Source organism: Aulonocara stuartgranti (genome assembly GCF_965226115.1).
Source record: "Aulonocara stuartgranti genome assembly, chromosome: 5".
Classification (NCBI taxonomy): domain Eukaryota; kingdom Metazoa; phylum Chordata; class Actinopteri; order Cichliformes; family Cichlidae; genus Aulonocara; species Aulonocara stuartgranti.
In genome coordinates, this window is record NC_138943.1 from 20,784,951 (window position 1) to 20,804,854 (window position 19,904).

Genomic DNA, 19,904 nt, shown 5'->3' on the forward strand with positions numbered 1-19,904 from the left:
GCAAGCCTCGCTGGTGAGGAAAGGAAATGCAACTATATCCGAGAGCTGATCTGATGTGAGGGGTGCAAACAGCAGAGGTGGGTGTGTGCCACATTTCCTCTCCTGCTCTCTGTCTCTCTGTCTCTTATGGCCAGTCTCTGATTCAAAAGACAAAAAACAAGCACCCAACATGAAAGCAGTGAGATGACAGCTCGGCTACACAAGCTTCAACATTTCATCATCTTTATCGAAGCTGATTTTTATTCTGCTTCCAATGAGCCAACATTTCTGATATTAAAACAGTGGTTCTCCAGGTTATCTGGAGGTCTTCCAAAGTTTGTCTTTGGACACATTTTTAGTGGAATGTTTTAGTTTGTTTGTTAACAGGCAAAAAACATAAATAGGTACGTTTTTTCCTTCACTTTTACCTAACCTGACTTGATGGCTCATTCAGTGCTACCATGCCTTTAATAATGAATCTCTTTCCCCAAAGTTGTCCTAACATCCTGGTGAAGGACGAGGTACCTGTGTGGATGAACTGCTGCAGCTCTGGACATGATGTGCGTACAGTAACATAGGAATCAATACGGGAAGTTCAGAGTACAGCACAACATATGGACTTACAGTAAACACCAGGCAGGCACAGACACATTAAGCACAATCAGTCAAATAAAGCAGGAAAATTAAGAGGCACATAAAGTTTCTTAAGATGGATTGCTTGAAGAAGTTTTATTGTACTGCAACATCCATGCAAAGGACAAACCAGTCCTGAAAACTGGTCTCTTATTTGATGAGGTCACACCTCATTTACAGTCATTTTCAAGGCTGTGATCTCACAGGTAGACCTCAGGTGTAACTCAAAACAAAGACAATATTTATCTCTGTGGTTTTTGTATTACTTGTGCCAGCTGACTGGGATAGCTTAAAGGGGACTGTGCCATCAGTGATGCTATTAACTAAACTTGTGGTTTCCACCTCATGACAGGTCAATATGTCTGTTGTGGAAAAGGTCTGCATGCCACTTTATAGTAGTGTGTAAATACTCATCACTAGGAGAGTGTATAACATCGCCTGTGTATCTAGTGCCCAACAAAGTTTATTTCACTGTTCAACAGACCTCTGTGAGCCACAGTGAGTGATGTGGTGCTTTTCTCTGCAGGGGAAATGGGCTCTATGGTGTATTTCATACACAGTCCTGATGCTGTAAATACTGACTGCAGCGCCAGATATGTGTTTATATGTAAATGATCTCCAGCAAGTACTGTTATTTGAAGAATAAACCACTGTGCCTGGTTTTAAGTGGTGGCGTAACCTTAACTGAGTGTGAGTGTGCATCAGAAGTTAGTGAGGGTATAAACTCTCACTGCCCACCAGTGTTGGGACTAACGCGTTATTAAGTAACGTTACTTAATAACGCGTTACAGTAACTACGTTATTATTGTGGTAACGAGCACGGTAACTAGGTATTATGCCAAAATTAGGAACGCGTTAATCGTTACTGGGATTTAGATAGGGTCGTTATTCGTTACTTCGTGTGGTGAATCCACAGATTCAGTAACATTAGCAAGTGGTGGAGGCCAGGAGGTGGATGAGGGAAAGGGGAGGCAGGAGCAGAGACCCGAAGCGGCCGCCGGTCTGAGTGTCAGGTGGACTGAACTTCAGGTAAGAAGTTATGACCTGCAGTCTATCTGGGTCAGATCTAAACCAAGTTTAGGTGGAGTTTATTTTCGTTTTGCTGACTTTTTCGTACTGGGTACTCGCTAGCATGACTGCGTTTCTAATTGCCAACCATCCTGTAAAAAACAGAATCGTCTCGTATTCAGAGAAAATATTGTGCGTTTCGTGTTGAGCTGAAAAGGAACAGTTTGTCCCGGACTTCAGCTACAATGGAAAAGACACAAAGCTGGAGGTATTCTGTGTCTTTGCTGCACAGCTGCCTCTTCTCCTCTCATTCTCTCTTCCTCCCTCTCCTGTTGCTACTTTAATCATGAAACTGATCAATGATCAGCTGATTGGCTTTTCTCTCTTGCTTGTTTATCGCCCACTTGGCGCCAGAAAGAAGAAAACAGCGGTTGTCGCGCTAAACAACAGCAGCACGTTTAAGCTTGATCAGCTGTTGTTAGAATTTATTTAATATTAATTTCTAGTATCAGCTGATGTTTGCTGGAGCCACAGCTGTAAAGCTGCTGGTCATGATGTTTGGTTATCTGGTCAGAGGGAAACATGAAGATGAAACCAGGAGATGTCCTTACTGAATCATCAGAGCTGTGATGGAGAAACAGGTTTACCTTTTAGGTGACATGAATGAGTTGAAGGGAAGTTATGAACCGTTTCTGAGAGACAAATAACACCAGGATCCTTTTTTAGGTAGCTGACAGCTGGTAACTGTGCAGGGGCGGGTCTAGCAAAGTGTTGCCAGGGGGCCAGGTAGGGCATTAACAGGGAGAGGGGGGCACAAAGAAATACTTTCTTATTCTCATTTAAAATGTCTAGCTTTTAAAAAATAATTATCTGAATCTTACAACAAACGATTGATAGATTGATGCATATATACCATCAAAACAGTGTACATCACTGTCACAACAGTGTTTATTATCATTCAAAGGCTTTATGATTTTTGCTATAATGGTGGGCCGGTCTCTAGTCAAAACGCCCAGGCCGATTTTTTTGTCCCAGTCCAGCTCTGTATGCAGCTCATCTGCAGTCTGGTGTTGCCTACATCTTCCTATTCAGAAGCAGAATTTCCGAGTTCTGAGTACAATCGAAAGCACCACGACTGCAGTTTTTGTGTTGGATGTAAAAAGCGCACATGACGTTGTGACGTAGGCTAGAATCATGGCGGCGGTCAACAACGGTCCAGGCGTGGGATTTCTCTCGTGGAAATGTGCACATTATTTTTTCCTTTCTATTGGTAGGTGGCACAGTGCACTTGTGGCAAGTAAGCAAGCTAGAAGACTGGCAAAGTTATGGAAGAAACACATTAACAAGAGAATTCTGAGTAAAACCAAAGTTACTTTCCCTAGTAACTAGTTACTTTGAAAGTAACGAGTAACTTGAAGTAACTGAGTTACTTTTGATAGAAGTAACTATTAATGTAACTAAGTTACTAATTTAAAGTAACTTACCCAACACTGCTGCCCACACAGCTTACTTAGACTACCCTGGGAAAAACCCAGAACCTACTCTAATGGTCATCAAACCACATCTTTATTGATATATGCTGACATGTTAAAACTTGTCACAAAGGGTATGTGAGGGTCACAAATATCATCTTTATTGAACAAAGAGTTAAAGTTTGACACCTCCGGTAAAAAAACTGGGTTTGGAGGTGGTCTGTTCTTTTTGTCGCAAATATTAAGAGACCGGCACTAGATTTAAATGCAATAAAAATGTTGCAAACTGACATCCTTATCCATCCACAAAGCTAGTCTTCAGAATAAACACAAATACCTCACTCTACTATAGATACTCATTCTTTCCAGTGAATGAGCCCGCTGTTTATTGTGCCCTAGCGAGTCATGTAAACTCACTTCTCCTCATCCCACCAAACTCTTCAAGCTCTTCAGCCTCATGTGAATTCTATAAGGAAGTATCAGACGGCAAGGGTGATTCAGGCCACAGCCTGGTGGAGGGTCATGAGGTTTAAGTTCTCCTGTAAATTATAACTAAAGTGCAGCTTCAGGGCAGTGGTCGCAGGGAGTATCTAAACCAGCCCACGGTGTGGAAAATAAAGGAAATGTATGTCCTTGCAAGACACGAGACATGTTTTTCAAAAGCTTGCCTGATGAATTGACACTAACATTTTGTATCCTGATGCCCAAAAGATATGTCCTACAACCTTAGACACTCTTGTCTTTTGCTCTGGTGTGTAAATATTTCTGAAATGTGTGTTTTCAAGTAAAAAAAAAAAAGAAAGAAAGGCTCTGGGTTTGAACCTGTTGCTCAGCTCTTGCTTGTTAGACAAGGTCTTCATGTTTTCCTTGTACCTATGTTTCTCTCCTGTGGTTGCTCTGACTTCTGGTTGCCTTCTCATGCTTCACTGTTAGGTAAACTGTCCATTGGATTGAATGCACACATTGCATTGACTTCTGCCTCTCTGTTTGCCCTGTTGTGTCCAGGGTGTGTCCTGCCACTTCCACAGTCTTAGCTGGGATATATTTTAGGACAGATTTGTGCTTGTGGTGTTCTTTGTAGGATCACATGAGTCACCGATGACTATTTTCCTTATTAAGGAATCCATGGTGACAGATTTGGCTGATTTACTAAACATTTGAAGTCGTTCACAGCCTGAGAAAGAATAAAATTAAACCAGAGTAACCTGTGTCAAGTACAGGTTAGTAAGAAGAAGCAGAGGCAAATTAAAGAAAAAATCTTGAACCCTTCAGTGAATTAACTCTGTGGCTCTGTTATGCGATGGGGGACGTTATGCTGAGGTTGTTTGAGTTTGCTTGCCCCTTATTAGATTATTCTGTTATTATATGTTACCTTATATATGTAATCAAAGTAGTTGAATTAGAATACTGCTGTAGATCACATTATACCCTTTAATATAGAGTGTGTGAGCTGTATGTAGTTTAGTTCTCATTATACTTTTGAGTTAACAGAACATATTCACATATTAGTTCATTAGATAAATGTGCATCACTCTGTATCCTTGATCTGCTGGGAATGTGTTACACTGTTTTCTTGACATGCTTAAGTGTTGAATCATGAAGAGAAGGTTGTAAGCAGGAGACTCTGTGTCTAAAGACAGGGGAGATAGATAGACCACATTCCACACCCCCACCTTACAGAAAGCAGAGAAACAACTGCCGAGGTCATAACTTAGGCGCTGTAACAGAGAAAAAATGTGATGTTTTGGCTTTTACGACTAGCTGGGGGCCACTAGAGACTATAAAAAGCTGAGCAACCCGTCACCATTTTGAGACATGTGCCTGACCCTCTGGTAGCATCTCGCCCGTCCGGACGTTGTAATGCTCTTATTGTTGAATTGTATGGAAATAAATGATTGTTGATTGAGCATTTATACACCGAGTATTGTCCTTCCTTCAGCCCAAAGATTCAAAGAATTGGGAGATTTCAACACCCTTTAAAAAGAGGGATCACTGCACATAAATTCACTGTAAGTAGTCCTGAGCATCAGGGATCACTGAAAGGTTTGATGAGCATGGATATCATGTTAATCTGTTTAAGATTTTGTCCCATTGTGTTAGACAGCCCTCCATCATCTCTCCATCTCCATCATCAAACCACCAAATGATTGAATTTCTTTGGAAGAATGACGAATAGCCTTCCGGTGGATGCAAAGATGCATAAAAGCTTTTGCGGTTTTACTTGATGGTTACTGTTAATATGGTTTCTTTCTATCATTATTTGAGATATTACTGCTCACTGTTCAAAATGTATGCAGCCGGCAACCACTGATAATACAATGCACAATACAGTGGACATACTGCCACCATCTGGTGCAAGCAGCATGTTCAGGCCCTGCTCGAAGAAGCACATGTGCTTTCTTGTATAACTTTTCAGCTCTGCTCACCCGTTACACAAATAACTCAGCTGCTCTGCCTCTTCCAGAAAGCTCATGAAGATCTGTGTGAACAGACAAACAAATGCATTTTGTAACTAAATGGCTCATTTTGACTACTTAGGACACTCTCTGTGGCCACTTCATTAGGCACACCGGTTCAACTGCTCTTTTGGGTTTACAGAAAAGTGAAAATATCCAGTGAGCAGCAGTTCTCTGGGTAAAAATGCTCTACTACTGCATGAGGTTAGAGGAGAATAGCCACTACTTTGAGCTGACATGAACTGAACAGTAACTTAAATATCCACCCCTCAGTAATACTCAATAATACTCAGTCTACTTGAGTATTGTTGTTGACTGTGTCCACCTCTTCATGACCACAGTGTACCCATTTTCTGACGATTGCTTCCAGCAGGTTCATGCACCATGTCTCAAAGCTCAGATCATCTCAAACTGGTTTCTCAATGATGACAATGAGTTCACTGTCCTCTAACAGCTTCCACAGTCATTAAATCTTAATCCAATATAGACATGTTGGGCTGTGGTTAAAAACACGAGATTTGCATCGTGGATGTGCAGCTGACAAATCGGCAGCTACTCTGTGATGCTATCAAGTCAACATGGACCAAAATCTCTGAGTGTTTCCAGCACCTTGTTGAATCTGTGCCATTAAGAATAAAGGCACTTCTGAAAGTGAGAGGGGAGTCCGACCGAATACCAGCAAAACTAATGAAGCGGCCAGCCAGTGTATACTGTCAAATTTAACCTGGAAAAAATATATTTTAGAAACTATATGCTTGTGTGTAAAAGTAGCTTTGAAAAAGTCTTGCACATTTAAAAACACACAATATTTCTACCTGAAAGTAGTGGCCTGGAAGTATAAAGTAAAAAAGTAAGCCCAACAACGTATGGCTTATAGTATATATGAAAAATACTGCTGACCACCTGTGCTCCCCCTCAGCCCCCTAGTATACACAACAAGGCATCAATTTCAAAATCCTATGTTGCTTTGTTCTCAAGTTATTGCATTTAGAAGATTTTTAGAAAACCTACTCTGACCCCGAGGCCAAGGGCACTGAGATTTGAAGTCATCCAGTAATTTTAGTAGACTCACCTATGGTAGCAATTTGAAGCTCCTACTTCGCCTCATTCTCCACTTATCACATTTATAAAAACTTAGGTGCTCACATCGCTTGCCTGCCTGCCTGCCCGGCAGGGTGTTGACAATACCCCATCAGTAAAACTGATTGTGACCTTGCTTTCCTCTATGCAGGGCGAAGCGCTGACGCTCTTACGTCTTACATTGAGCAAACACACCCACACACACATATGTAAGTACTGATTGTGTAACAGATCAACATATCAATAAAGAAAATTATCATTGATCTGTTTTACCTGTAAAGTAGGAAATATGCACAACTGGTAAATGCACTGGCTACAAGTGTTCATGTATACAAACATGCATAGTGTTCAGAGGCCGTTTACAGCGCACAGAAAATAAATAAATAAATGTAGCTAGTAAATTTGACACCACCAGAGGCACATGTAGAATAGAATAGAATAGAATAGAATAGAATAGAATTCAACTTTATTGTCATTGCACATGCACAGGTACAGGGCAACGAAATGCAGTTTGCATCCATCCAGAAGTGCTTTAGTGATATAGATATATTACAATATATATTAGCAATAATATAGATATGTGAGTATATTACAGAAATGGGTCTATTATGGTATGTTATAATGTACACGGTATGAAGTATGTTGTGAATATTCTATAACTATAAGTATGTACAGGCTGTAGTGAGTACAAGCTATGTACAGGCTATGTACAGGATATGAACAGGATATAAATATGAAAAACTATACAGAATATGAAATAAATAACTTTACAGAATCTGGGATATACAGCTATACAGAAATGGGAACTATGCAAGTTGTAAACAGTTGTAGGATTAAAAATTATCGAATGTACAGAATGATTATTTACACAGAGCTATACAGTAGTGCAGTTAAGATAAGTGAGGGTGTAGATAGTTTCTACAGAGGCTATATAAAGTGCTAGTGGTTGTGAGTGGTGGTTCAGTCCATGTTATTATTGTGTTTGAGGGTACAGTTGTCCATTGTGGGTGTGTGTATGTTCAGTCCATGAGTTTAACGTGGGTCAGATGTCAGGAGGCAGAGTTCAGGAGTCTGACAGCTGTGGGGAAGAAGCTGTTCCGGTACCTGGTGGTCTTAGTCCGGAGGCTCCTGTGGCGCCTCCCAGAGGGCAGGAGGGTGAAGAGTCCATGTGATGGGTGACTGGGGTCTTTGATGATTTTCCCAGCCCTTTTCAGACACCGCTTCCTGTAGATGTCTTTTATGGCAGGAAGTGGTGCTCCGGCGATGCGCTGGGCAGTTTTCACGACCCTCTGCAACGCCTTCCGGTCCGAGGCAGAGCAGTTCCCGTACCAGACTGTTATACAGTTGGTCAGGATGCTCTCGATGGTGCAGCGATAGAAGTTCACCAGGATGTCTGAGGACAGGTGGTTCTTCCTCAGAGTCCTCAAGAAGAAGAGGCGCTGGTGAGCCTTCTTGACCAGCTTGGAGCAGTTGGTCGTCCAGGTGAGATCCTCGGAGATGTGGACTCCCAGGAACTTGAAGCTGCTCACACGCTCCACAGCCGTCCCCTTAATGTGGATGGGTGGATGTGGGTCAGCATTCCTCCTGTAGTCCACGATGAGCTCCTTGGTCTTCTCGGTGTTAAGCAGCAGGTTGTTTCTGTCGCACCACTCAGCCAGACGATCCACCTTCTCCCTGTAGGCGGCCTCATCGTTGTCACTGATGAGGCCAATCACCGTGGTGTCATCTGCAAACTTAATGATGGTGTTGGAACCATCAGCAGGTCTGCAGTCGTGGGTGAAGAGGGAGTAGAGGAAAGGGCTCATCACACAGCCTTGTGGTACACCGGTGTTCATTGTGATGGTAGATGAGCAGCGGTTATCCAGCTGGACATGTTGGGGGCGGTTGGTCAGGAAGTCCAGTAACCATTTGCAGATGAGGGAACTGATACCCAGGTCTGTCAGTTTCCTGATGAGTTGTGAGGGGTGGATTGTATTGAATGCTGAACTGAAGTCTATAAACAGCATTCTGGCGTAGGTGTTGTTGTTGTCCAGGTGTGAGAGGACAGAGTGCATTGCGATGGAGACTGCATCCTCTGTGCTCCTGTTCCGGCGGTATGCGAATTGGTGGGGGTCCAGGGTGGGGGGGAGACAGGATTTGAAGTGTGCTAGGACCAGTCGCTCTAAGCACTTAGTGATGATGGGGGTGAGTGCTACTGGGCGGTAATCATTGAGGCAAGATGGGTTGGAGTTTTTGGGTATCGGGACGATGGAGGTGGATTTGAAGCAGGCTGGTACCACAGCGTGGGCCAAGGACAGATTGAATATGTCTGTGAGCACTCCTGCAAGCTCCCCAGAACACGCTCTGAGAACACGCCCGGGGATGCCATCAGGGCCTGCAGCCTTGTGGACATTGATCCTGCTCAGCACCGCTCCTACATCGGTGGGGGAGAGAGTCATAGGTTGGTGGTCTGGCGTCATGTAGGTGTTTATGCTAAACTTTCTGATTACAGTATAGTAATAAAAGAGAGAGCTACATCTTCAACATATTAAAAAAAAAAAAAACCCAAAAAACATACTGCACATGGCAAAATAAGTCAATCTGTGTCTCTGCATTATAGCAGCTCCAGAACCTGCCTGGTAGTAATTCAATATTTACTAAATTTAGTGGAAATGTTTGCTGTTTAGCTCCCAGGGGGTGTAGAAAAAAAATCCCTGCATCCTAATATGTTTGACTGTCTGCTCTGATATAAACCTTCCTCCCCAAGAGTCTCCAAGGCAACATTCAGTCAGCACTTAAGTCTTTTTCTGCAACACTCCAACACATTTTGACTTCTACAAGCCATCTGAAAATGTGACATGACAGACGCTTGTTAGACATTTGTAAAGACTCTGTATCCTTCGCTCAGGTATTGTGCAGCTCGCCTCAACAGTCGTTTTGTTCTCTTGCTTTGATGTTATCAACACGGTGCAGGTTAATGTTTGCCCGTGCCTTGGTGCACCCCTACAAAAAGTGCGTTTGGATTTGAGCTGATTGTTTGTGTAGGCAGCGGTAATTATGCTTTGGTAAATGTAATGGAAGGATTTTTTTTTTTCAATTTCTGAGTGCTGCTGTTATTTGCGCATTCATATCTATCAGTGGTTATTATTGGCAGTAGGGGCTCTCTGGGGTCATTGCAAGCGTCCTTTGCTATTTCTGAGTGCGAATGTGGAGTCTATTTTTCAAGGTTGCCATGGAAACCATTGTATTTGTGGTGGCAGTGATTGGTGCTGCCGGCCAAGCAAGACTCTGCTATTTTTGTCGTGAGTCAACACATGATATGCACGCTCTCTCTCTCTCTCTCTCTCTCTCTCTCACACACACACACAGACACACACACTCAGGTGAACATGCCTGAATACAGATTCAAGCAGACAGTTTCACTCGCACAGTGCACACATCCACACCGCATACCTGCAATGTGGATTCACTCATGTGTAGTGTTTGAGAAGTGCTGTGCGTTACACAAGCATGTGTACATTTCGCATCCTTCCTCAGCGCTACCAGGCATCTTGATACATCTTCGCCATGACAACAGTAGTAAATGCTGTCTATTAAATCCCTCCACCAAAAACTGGTCATGTTTCCTTATGTTCTGTATGTTCTGCTTGTTCTTGTTTTTCAAGCATTGGCTGAAAGAAGCTGATGATGATGGTGGCGATTAACGTATAATCACTCAGTTATGTAACATACAGAAAATGATGCTACTGTGATTTATCATGTTTGCATTTGAGTTGTGAGGCCAAAGGACAAAAAATAGCTTTTTTTTTTTTTTTTTTTACACATCCTGGCACAGTGATGAGCACGGAGCTGTAAATGATGCCAAACTTCTTACCGTAGCCACCTGTATGGGAATCTGTCAGCAGCAGTTTCTTGGTGAAATGGAGAATTCCTCAGGCCACAGGTCCAACATATTTAAAATCTGCAAATTTGTAATGCTGTAAAAACACAATAACTCAATTCACAAATCTTCAAAAAAAAAAAAGGTGCTTTGGTTAGAAATGAATCAAACAACTGCAGTGACAGATGGTGTAGCAATAAATACTATTTGCTCTTTTTTAAGTGGGTGACACCACTCCACTCTCAGCATCTTCTACTTGCCATAGTGCAATAAATACACTGATATGGAGGATGGGAGCAATAAACTAGAAAACCTCAATTCTCACAGCAACTAAAGCAGTGGCGTTATCATAATAGAGCTATTAGTGAACAACTAGTTTAATCTAAAAATGCATGAGAGGTGCTGCAAATTAAAACATGCTTTTTAATGGTCAAAGAAGACATAATTTCCATGAAATGCAAATGTTATGTGTGTAATTATGGGAAACCTTACAAATGCAAATGAAAAACACCCCAGAACTCAGCAGCTTTATGCCCACTCCTTCAGTAGAGTAGCCTTATCCATAATAGCCCAGATTTCATTGTCCTCAGCAGACAGAGCAGTGAGGATGGACTCCATGTGAAAAAGATCACCGTGGCAACAGGAGTCCCAGTTTGAGAAGCTGGGATGGATGGAGGCTGAGGCCTGGCCTAATCAATCCTTCAATGTCTCAGCAAATCTTAGACTGGAAGGCGCTTTAATCTGTAGAATAACAAACTGAAACACTACAGGCTGACAACAGTAAATCAACTGGAAGAGGAAGGAGAAATAGGGGGCGGGATATGAGAGGGAGGAGCATGAGCAAAGATTTATGAACCTTAACAGGTTATTTGAGAATCGTATTTTCCAAGGTAGGAGTTTGGAAACACACAAACAATATTTTTGGTATGCTAGTGGTAGGTGACAGTAGGTTTCCTGTCAGGAAAGGTGACATGTTTTCCCCCTTCTAAATCCCCAGCAGAGGGCAACTTTTAAAAATGTGAAGCTCAGCTGTGCTTCATCTGGAGCAGTCAGGGTGTAGCAAAGTAACCATCATGTCACACAGCAAGCAAAAATTGCACATCAGCAGTGAATGGATTTTGCTCTGTACATTATTTAGGGAACATGTACAGTTAGCAAAGCGGCTTTCTGACTGTTGCTGCAGTAAATTTAACATAGGAAGTTGAGCTACCCTTTAAATAAAGCTAATATTTAAGCTCCCTGTGTGGTTGAATGTGAAGTCAGAGGACTGCCAAAGTGACTGCTGTTATCCTTTGAAGACCATCTTTACCAACTTTGTGACAACCCGGCTGAGACACACTAAAGCACTCGTTATTTAAAAGAAATTTATAACGCTGCTGCAGTGGCATTCCTTCATTTTTGAAGACTCAGATTGAGATGACGGTAAGGACATTAGGACCCTGTGGAGACAGCAGCTCTGGTCCTGTTTCTCACTGCCTCCTGCTCCATCTCTGCAATGTGTGTGAGTGGAGGGGGAAGGCAGAGAGTGAGCTGGTGTCTTTGCAAGCATTTACATCAGCATCGTTTCAGAGAAATCTCTGCTGCCACAGCTGTTGTCAGCTAGGGAGAAGGATGCACTAGGCAGATCAAGGGATGGAGAAAGAAACAGGCTGTTACAGTGGGAAGTACCTCAGCAGCATTTTTTAAGGTACAGTGATTGATTTCCACTGTGTACCTCAGCAGTAGGAGCTAAACCAGGATTCCATCCTCAAACCCCAAAGCAGCAGACAGCTGCATCAGGAAATACTCTGATTCAGGTATATTATGCTCTCTGCCTTTTTCTTTCTGTGTCTTCCCATCACACTCCCCGATCCTCACCACATTCTCCTCGCTTGTTCTCTCACGCCTCCTGTAATCTGCTCGTTGTGTAGCGCTGACTGCAACAAATTCATTTAAGCTACATTCTGATATACAGAATAAGAGCCTTGCTTATTATTAAAATGGGTGTAATGCATTAATAATTAAAACATAAACGAGCAGGTGGAAGGGAAAGGAATGGCCAAACCAGGCAGGAGGGTTAAAGTGAATTGACTGTACCCTTATGTGTGGTATACAGACGTTGCTCAGTGTGGGCAGTCATTCATAGGCGATGAGAGAGGTTAGAGCTCAGTATTTACTTGAACGTGGATTACTGTGACTGTAAACGTCACATCTGTGGCAGACAGAATTCATATCAGCAGGCAGCATGGTTTCCTTTATATGGCAACAGCCAACCATAGCTCTCTGTCTCTGTGCACAGGTAACATGCTAACAGCCTGCTCAACCTGTGAACATCCTTAGAATTTCTATTTGGAACATTAAATTAACTCATTCTAAATGATCAGGGCTTCCTCAGTGGAAGACATCACCCTCTGTACAATCACAGACCTACATACAGGCCTCTCAGAGTCTGTGGCTAGGTTTTGGTTTTTTTGGGCTAGAAAAGGTAGTCATAAATATGCAGGTTAACCACAAAATATGCATATATCTTTGAGGCAAGCGAGTGCTCTCATGGCAGTTGTAGATGTGATGGAAAAGGCCTATTAACTAGTCAGTGATAGTACTGGTTTTGGTGAATTAGCTCATGTACAGACAGGATGTGTGCTTGAAAAGTATTTATACCTTCCTGCTGTTGCTGCCCGGGAAGAATAAGTCTGGATTTATCGTTGACCTTCTTTGCTGTAATATATTCTTAAAAATTAAACTGCTCTCCAATTTTTTCCCTTAGAGTTATTCTGATAATAAATACGCATTTTTTTCAGTATTATTATTTGGTTTTAGACGTGGCCTAACTCTACTGCATGATGGCTTCTCATTTTTCATTCTTTTTACTTACTCAGTTCCTGCAGCATGTTGCTAAAAAAGGTGTCAAATGTCCATGCCTTGAATAATGAATATCTAATAGAGTTAATTGGTTTGAGGGGTGGCTTTGAATTACCTTATCAGCAAGATCGCTTTAACGGAGATTTCAGAAGCTAAGGAGGATTTTTATAAAACTTCATCTAAGTGAATTAATTTTGATGGTAGCTGGGGCAAAAAGGGAAACTCACCATGGAAGGATGAGTTCATATAACTGATATTTGCAAATTAGAGGTCTCTCATGACACAGTACACACACAGGCAAACATCCACTCACAGATATTTACCCTCTCTTCTTCTTCTTCTTCTTATTGTAGGGTGGGTCTGTGACTGATGAAAGACAAGAAGGCTTTTTAATGGAAAGGATTCAAAACATCTAAACTTCCTGACATCACAGCAACATCTTCTGGACTACGGGGCAGCTTTTTACCTCATTTTCAAGTCACTGTTTTCTGGCCACATTTCCCTTTCTTTGAAGGATGGGTGATGGGCCTGTGACTGACTCTGCCCGCCTGCCTCGTCCCACCCTTCAATGGAGCCAATGTGGAACTCCTCCCACACACCTCCACAGCCCACATCCAACATGTCTGCCTCCTCTCTGCCTGAAGGCTGGGCTCTGTCCCAGTCGCTAGCCCTACTGGCGATGCTGCTCATGGATCTGTTGGCTGTGGTGGGTAATGTCGCTGTCATGGCGGTCATTGCCAAGGCCCCGCAGCTCCACAAGTTTGCCTTTGTCTTCCACCTGTGCGTGGTGGACCTTCTGGCAGCCCTGGTGCTGATGCCCCTTGGCATGCTCTCGAGCCGCGCCTTCTTCGGGGAGGCCCTGTGCAGGAGCTACCTCTTTCTCAGTGTGTGCCTAGTCAGTGCTGCCATCCTCTCTATCTCTGTCATCAATGTGGAGCGTTATTACTACATCATACATCCGATGCGTTATGAAGTGAAGATGACCATTGGCCTGGTAGCTTCGGTGCTTGTAGGGATATGGGTAAAAGCTCTGGCCATGTCTGCTCTGCCACTGCTTGCTTGGTTCCTGCAGGGTGGAAAAACTCCTCTTTTGGAGAGTAGCGGGGTTGAGGGAGGGGGTGGCGATGCCGTGCCACCTCCCCCGGCTCAGGGTCACAGGCGCTGCTCACTGCACTGGACAGGGGGAGGGTCAAACCGTTTGGCCTTCATGGTCCTCTTCACTCTGGTGTATTTTCTGTGCCCACTGCTGGTGATTCTCGTTGTCTACTGCAACATGTTTAAAGTGGCCCGGGTGGCTGCCATGCACCACGGCCCACTGCCCACGTGGATGGACACACCTCGCCGCCAGCGGTCAGAGTCACTCAGCAGCCGTTCTACAATGGTTACGAGCTCCGGGACAGGTACTGGAACTGGCAGAGGAACTCCACAACGCCCTTTTGGAGGAGGGAAGGCTGCAGCAGTGTTGGCAGCAGTGGGTGGGCAATTCCTTTGTTGCTGGCTGCCCTACTTTACTTTCCACCTGTATTCAGCACTGGCTGCCAGCCCTCCAGCCACACTGGCCTCTCTGGAGGAAGTGGTCACCTGGATTGGCTACTTCTGCTTCACCTCCAATCCCTTCTTCTACGGCTGTCTGAACAGACAGATCCGAGAGGAGCTGGGCAAGCATCTGCCTTGCCTGTTTCGTCGAGCGGGGATCGAGGTGGAGGACAGACTTCCCAGCCGTGAAGGATCCATAGAGGAAAATTTCCTTCAGTTTCTTCAGGGCACCGGCTGCAACTTGGATCCTCAAAACTCTCACAGCACTTCCAGTCCTAAGGGTGAGGCCTGCTGCCCTGTGGCTCAGTCACAGCCAGCCGAGCCGGCACATGCCATACCCATTGATTTCCGTATCCCAGGACAAATTGCAGAGGAGACTTCAGAGTTTATTGAGATTGAACAGGCGAAAAACAACCATATATATACAGACAGCTGACTTTTCAATGTCTCTATATTTTGAAAAATACGTTCAAAGAAACACAGTCTTTCAGGAAAACACGTGTCTCTATTTTTTTCTTGAAAGCTGTCCACCAGGTAGCTAAATTCATTTTAAAGACTAATAATTGTATCTTTGGATCACTGCACTTTGCCTCATCAGTTTTCATCCTTGTTTTTGAAAACAATCATGGTTGAACAGTTAAATGCAGATGTACAAACTTTTGCTTGCGAACAGGGAAGTTACTGCTTTATTTAAAAAAAAGAAAATAAAAGGCTGTATTTTGGCCTTCGGCTCAGCCCTGTACAGTAAATGACTCACTGAATTGCTATTTATGTTGTTTAAGCTTTTTTAATAGATGAAAATAAACATTAATTTGGTGTTTGAGTCTCTGACGTTTTGGCAGTAAAATATTTTTGAGGAATTTCTTTTCATCTCAAATTAAGAAACACTTGCTTAAATACACTGGCTCCCTCTGAAATCATTACTTTAATATTATGCAGTTACATCTTGCTACCAGAAAAATTACCCTAGTATACGAATACGAAGATTAAAAAGTTTTGTTGGTTTTTTTGGTTTTTTTTACAAGACTTCAGCAAGTCATTTTAAACATTACTGCAAGAAAAGTAATGTTAAAAAACACAGCAATAAAAACATCATATTGAACAATAGTTTGGAGTTTTGTCAGTGACAATGGCAGCTTTAAGCCAATTCGATTACATTAGATGTGTACATATTGTGGCCTGACTGCTCATGGATTTGGTACAAGCTGTTTACAGACAAACTTTCCTTGGTGCTTTACGATGTAACTACGATGTTTAGGGTTACCCCCGCTTCCTGCCATGTGATGTATCTATCAATGTCTTTGGATATAAATTTAGATCTTAAAAAAATTAATAAATCAGCATTCGCTTGATGCACTGCTAAAAATTGAATGATGATTCTGTTCTCTACATTGTTTAATGTACTAAACTCTAAGTTATGTTCAGTAAAATTGTGTAAGGTTTGGTTGTGTATGTCAGTCAACACAAGCATTTTTTAAATGATGAGTTTAGGTATTTGTAAAAGAAGTGATGACAAGGAGGCCAATGTATTTTGACAAGTAACTGCCTTCTTTGTGTTTTTCCGCTGTGAGATTTTAAGGAGAATACATGTGGATTGTTTTCTTTTTACTACCCTGATTCTCTTCAGGGTTTTGTTTTTAAGTACCTCAGTGCAGGAAACAATATTTCACTGTCTAATACGACCCCTGCACACTACTTTAATGTTGTGGGAAGAACAGAGCAGACAGAATTTGCTTGAGGTTTTTAAAAGACTTGGTTTTGCAGCTTAACTATGAGCTGAAATTGTATTTTATAGCGAACTGTTAGAGGGAGACGTGTGAAAATGACTGATTAAAATAAAGAGGCTTTCTTATGTATTGTGGAAACAGGGTTTTTAAGATATTTTTTCAGAGGGTGTTTTAGTGACAAGGCCAACTTGACACCTTCTTTTTATCACGTCTAAATATCTCAAACTGTGAATGATGTTGAATGTTTGTGTTAGGTTCTGTTTTGACTTGTTCGGAGATTGTTTTTTAAGCTGTGGTGAAGATAAAGAATGACTTCCACTGTACAATGATATGAATGTGTTAAAAAAAACACAGCTGAAGCTAAAGCGAGAGATACTGTTGTAATAAAGAGTTTCTATGTTTGTAAAATATTTTGGATGCATTCGCATAATTTAACCTACAATGTGGGGTTTCTGCCAAAATATTGGTATAAGTGCAATATACTCTTGCTGGCCACTTAATTGAGTACGGTTGTTCAATTACATGTTAACTCAAATATCTAATCAATCAATCACAGGGCAGCAACTCAGTGCATTTAGGTGTGTAGACATGATTAAGATGACCAGCTGAAGTTCAAACCGAATTTCAGAAACACACCCATTTGTAGGGTTTACAGAGAGTCCAAAAACGATCAAATATTCAGTGAGCTTCAGCTCTCTGGGTGAAAATGTTTCATTGATGTCGGAGGACAATGGTCTGACTGTTTGAAGCTGATAGGAAGGCCGCTGTAACTCAAAGAACCACATGTTACAACCAAGGTATGCAGAAGAGCATCATTGAACCGTGAAGCAGAAGACTGTATCAGTTTTCACTCCTGTCTCCTAAGAAATTGAGGGTACATTTTACTCTTGATCACTAAAATAGTAAATCAATATTTGTGGCATAGTTTTTTTTAATAATAACATTAACATTTTAGTGTTTTATATTACTGTACATGTGTGTGCCTTAATCCTTTGCATTGAAATGCAAAGAGAGATGGTGGGGGAATATAGTTCACAGTAATCTGAAGGTAAAAATCTTCAAAAATGAAAAAATTGAAATATTTTAGAGATACATGAAAAATGTGTCAATCAACCACTAAAACAATTTTTTCTGTTCATGAAAATTAAAAAAAAAAAAAGTAATAATAATAACAATAATAATGTGCTTTTATATATATATATATATATATATATATATATATATATATATATATATATATATATATATATATATATATATATATATATATATCCTGTTTCTATTTAATTTTTTTGCTTTGTTTCATTTGGAAGATGTGATTGCTCAACACGCCTCACACTTCTATGATGGACCTCAGTCAAACCGCCCCCAGCTTCGGCAGGCTCTGCCATCCCCATGGCAATTATTACCAAGAGACATTTTTCTAGGCTGTAGTGGGTGGTAGGAGGAGCTTATTCGATTGGGAATCCAACATGACGCCCCTATCTGTGACTTCTTAAAATATATTCTCTACACTAAACCAGATCTGACATTTGGTTTTGTTATGTTATCACAAACCATAGCACTCCTAGTGTGAATATGTCATGCTGTAAACTGGAATGGCCCTCTTAGACTTTATTTGTTATTTATGTGAAATCTTGGGTTACTTTGCCTTGTAATATATCTAGTTGTACCATAACAACAATGTTATATTCTGTTAAAGATTCACATTATATTTGTCAACATTAGTTATAATCATACACATTATGCCCTTGCTTTTGCATTAACAGAAAGATCTGGCGTGTTGTGGTCCAGGACAGACACTAAAGCAGCACAGTAAAGGGAATTAATCATCATCCTAGGTAATCGTCTGCGAGTCATTTGATCAACCCACTCAAAACGGAATCTTGCACATGTTTTAACATGATCTACTAAATTATTATAAATCTTATCTGGTGGGTAATAAAGGTCAAAGGTTTGAGACACTGAAACATTGGACTTCAGTTTTAAATGCCTTGAGTCAGCCAGCTCAGTACGTGTTCCTATTTTAAGGCTATTTGAGGTGTCAGAGAGTCTTTTTCTTTGCTTTTGCAAACAGCCTTGCTTTCTAAGCTAACATATAAGCTTAAGCAAACTTTCAGTAAAAGTTTAGGAAACTATATTTTACATTTTCACCACTGCTTTACTTTTTAAACACCGGTATTCACTGTGGTAAATAACAGTAAGCAGAATAAGTTATATTCTGCTATAAGTAGATACAAATCTGCTTTTATGTCATTTTAGAAGTATTTTACTTCTACTCAACAGCATTTCAGAGAAAAATGCTGTACTTTTTACTCCACTACATTTACTTGACTTTAGTATTTGACCTCTGTAACAGGTATGACAAATATGATCTACACATAGAAAATTATTTGCAACACACACTCACCATGTGTTTTGTTAAGTATACCTGTTCAGCTGCATATTCATGCAAATATCCCAACCAGTCTCAGCCAGTCACATGGCAGCCACTCAGTGCTCTGTGGACATAGCCAAGATGACCTGCTGAAATTCAAACTGAGCATCAGAAAGGAGAAGAAAGGTGATTTAACTGACTTGGCATGGTTGCTGGTATCAGATGCGCTGATCTGAGTATTTCAAAAACTGTTGATCTACTGGAATTTTCAAAAACACAGCCATGTGTAAGGGTTATAGAGAATGCGCCGGATAAAAAGGAAAATATCCAGTGAGTTTCGAGTTCTCTGGCTAAAAGTACTTTGTTGATATCACAGGTCAAAGAATGATGAGACTGCTTTGAGCTGACAGGACAGCAAAATTAAATCAAATAGCCACTTGTTAAAACAAAGGTATGCGGATGAGCACCTTATGCACAGCATGCTGAAGCTTGAATCAGATGTGCTATAGCAGCAGAAGACCTCACTGGGTGCCATTCCTTTTAGATAAGAACAAGACAATTAGGGTAAAATTCACATAGGCTCACGAAAACTGGACAGCAGAAATGCTGTCTGGTCTGATGGGTCTTGATTTCTGCTGCCATTTTCAGATGTTAGGATCAGCATTTGGCATAAAGAACACGAAAAGCATGGATTCGTCTCCAGACGGCTACTTCCAGTACAATGCACCGTGTCGCAAAGTTCAATTCAACTTTGGGATGTGGTGGACTGGGAGACTTACTAGCAAGGTGTACCTAATAAAATGGCCAGCGAGTGCATGCCAGGCGCTAAAAAATGTGCTCCATCTAAATAAGAAGAGGAAAGTAACACATAAAACTAACACCGATAGCGTTTAATATATGGTGACCTTTGAGATATTACCAGTAAGAAAGTCATTC

The 19,904-nt window shown here is 41.6% G+C and overlaps 2 protein-coding genes across 3 annotated transcripts in view; both read left to right on the top strand.

Annotated features, from left to right (window-relative positions):
* Positions 1-5: 5 nt before the first annotated feature.
* LOC309706414 (G-protein coupled receptor 61-like) lies at positions 6-16,037 on the top strand. 2 transcript variants are annotated; one of them, XM_082532936.1, is made up of 2 exons: positions 6-77; positions 13,682-16,037. In XM_082532936.1, the coding sequence occupies exon 2, from the start codon at positions 13,897-13,899 to the stop codon at positions 15,298-15,300; it is 1,404 nt and encodes a 467-aa protein (XP_082389062.1). In that variant the 5' UTR covers positions 6-77; positions 13,682-13,896; the 3' UTR covers positions 15,301-16,037. The 2 variants fall into 2 exon arrangements, with proteins under 2 accessions (XP_082389062.1, XP_082389061.1); XM_082532935.1 differs by lacking the exon at positions 6-77 and adding an exon at positions 11,822-12,283.
* Positions 16,038-19,769: 3,732 nt separating this feature from the next.
* The window catches only part of LOC309706410 (AMP deaminase 2-like), a 38,691-nt gene continuing 38,556 nt past the window's right edge, over positions 19,770-19,904 (top strand). Inside the window, exon 1 of the mRNA XM_082532927.1 lies at positions 19,770-19,889. The gene's annotated coding sequence lies outside the window, so the exon portion shown is untranslated. The remainder of the gene's footprint in view (positions 19,890-19,904) is intronic.

What these genes read in the sequence shown, in the direction of transcription:
- LOC309706414 (XM_082532936.1), top strand. Translation starts at nt 13,897, where the DNA reads ATGGAGCCAATGTGGAACTCCTCCCACACACCTCCACAGCCCACATCC.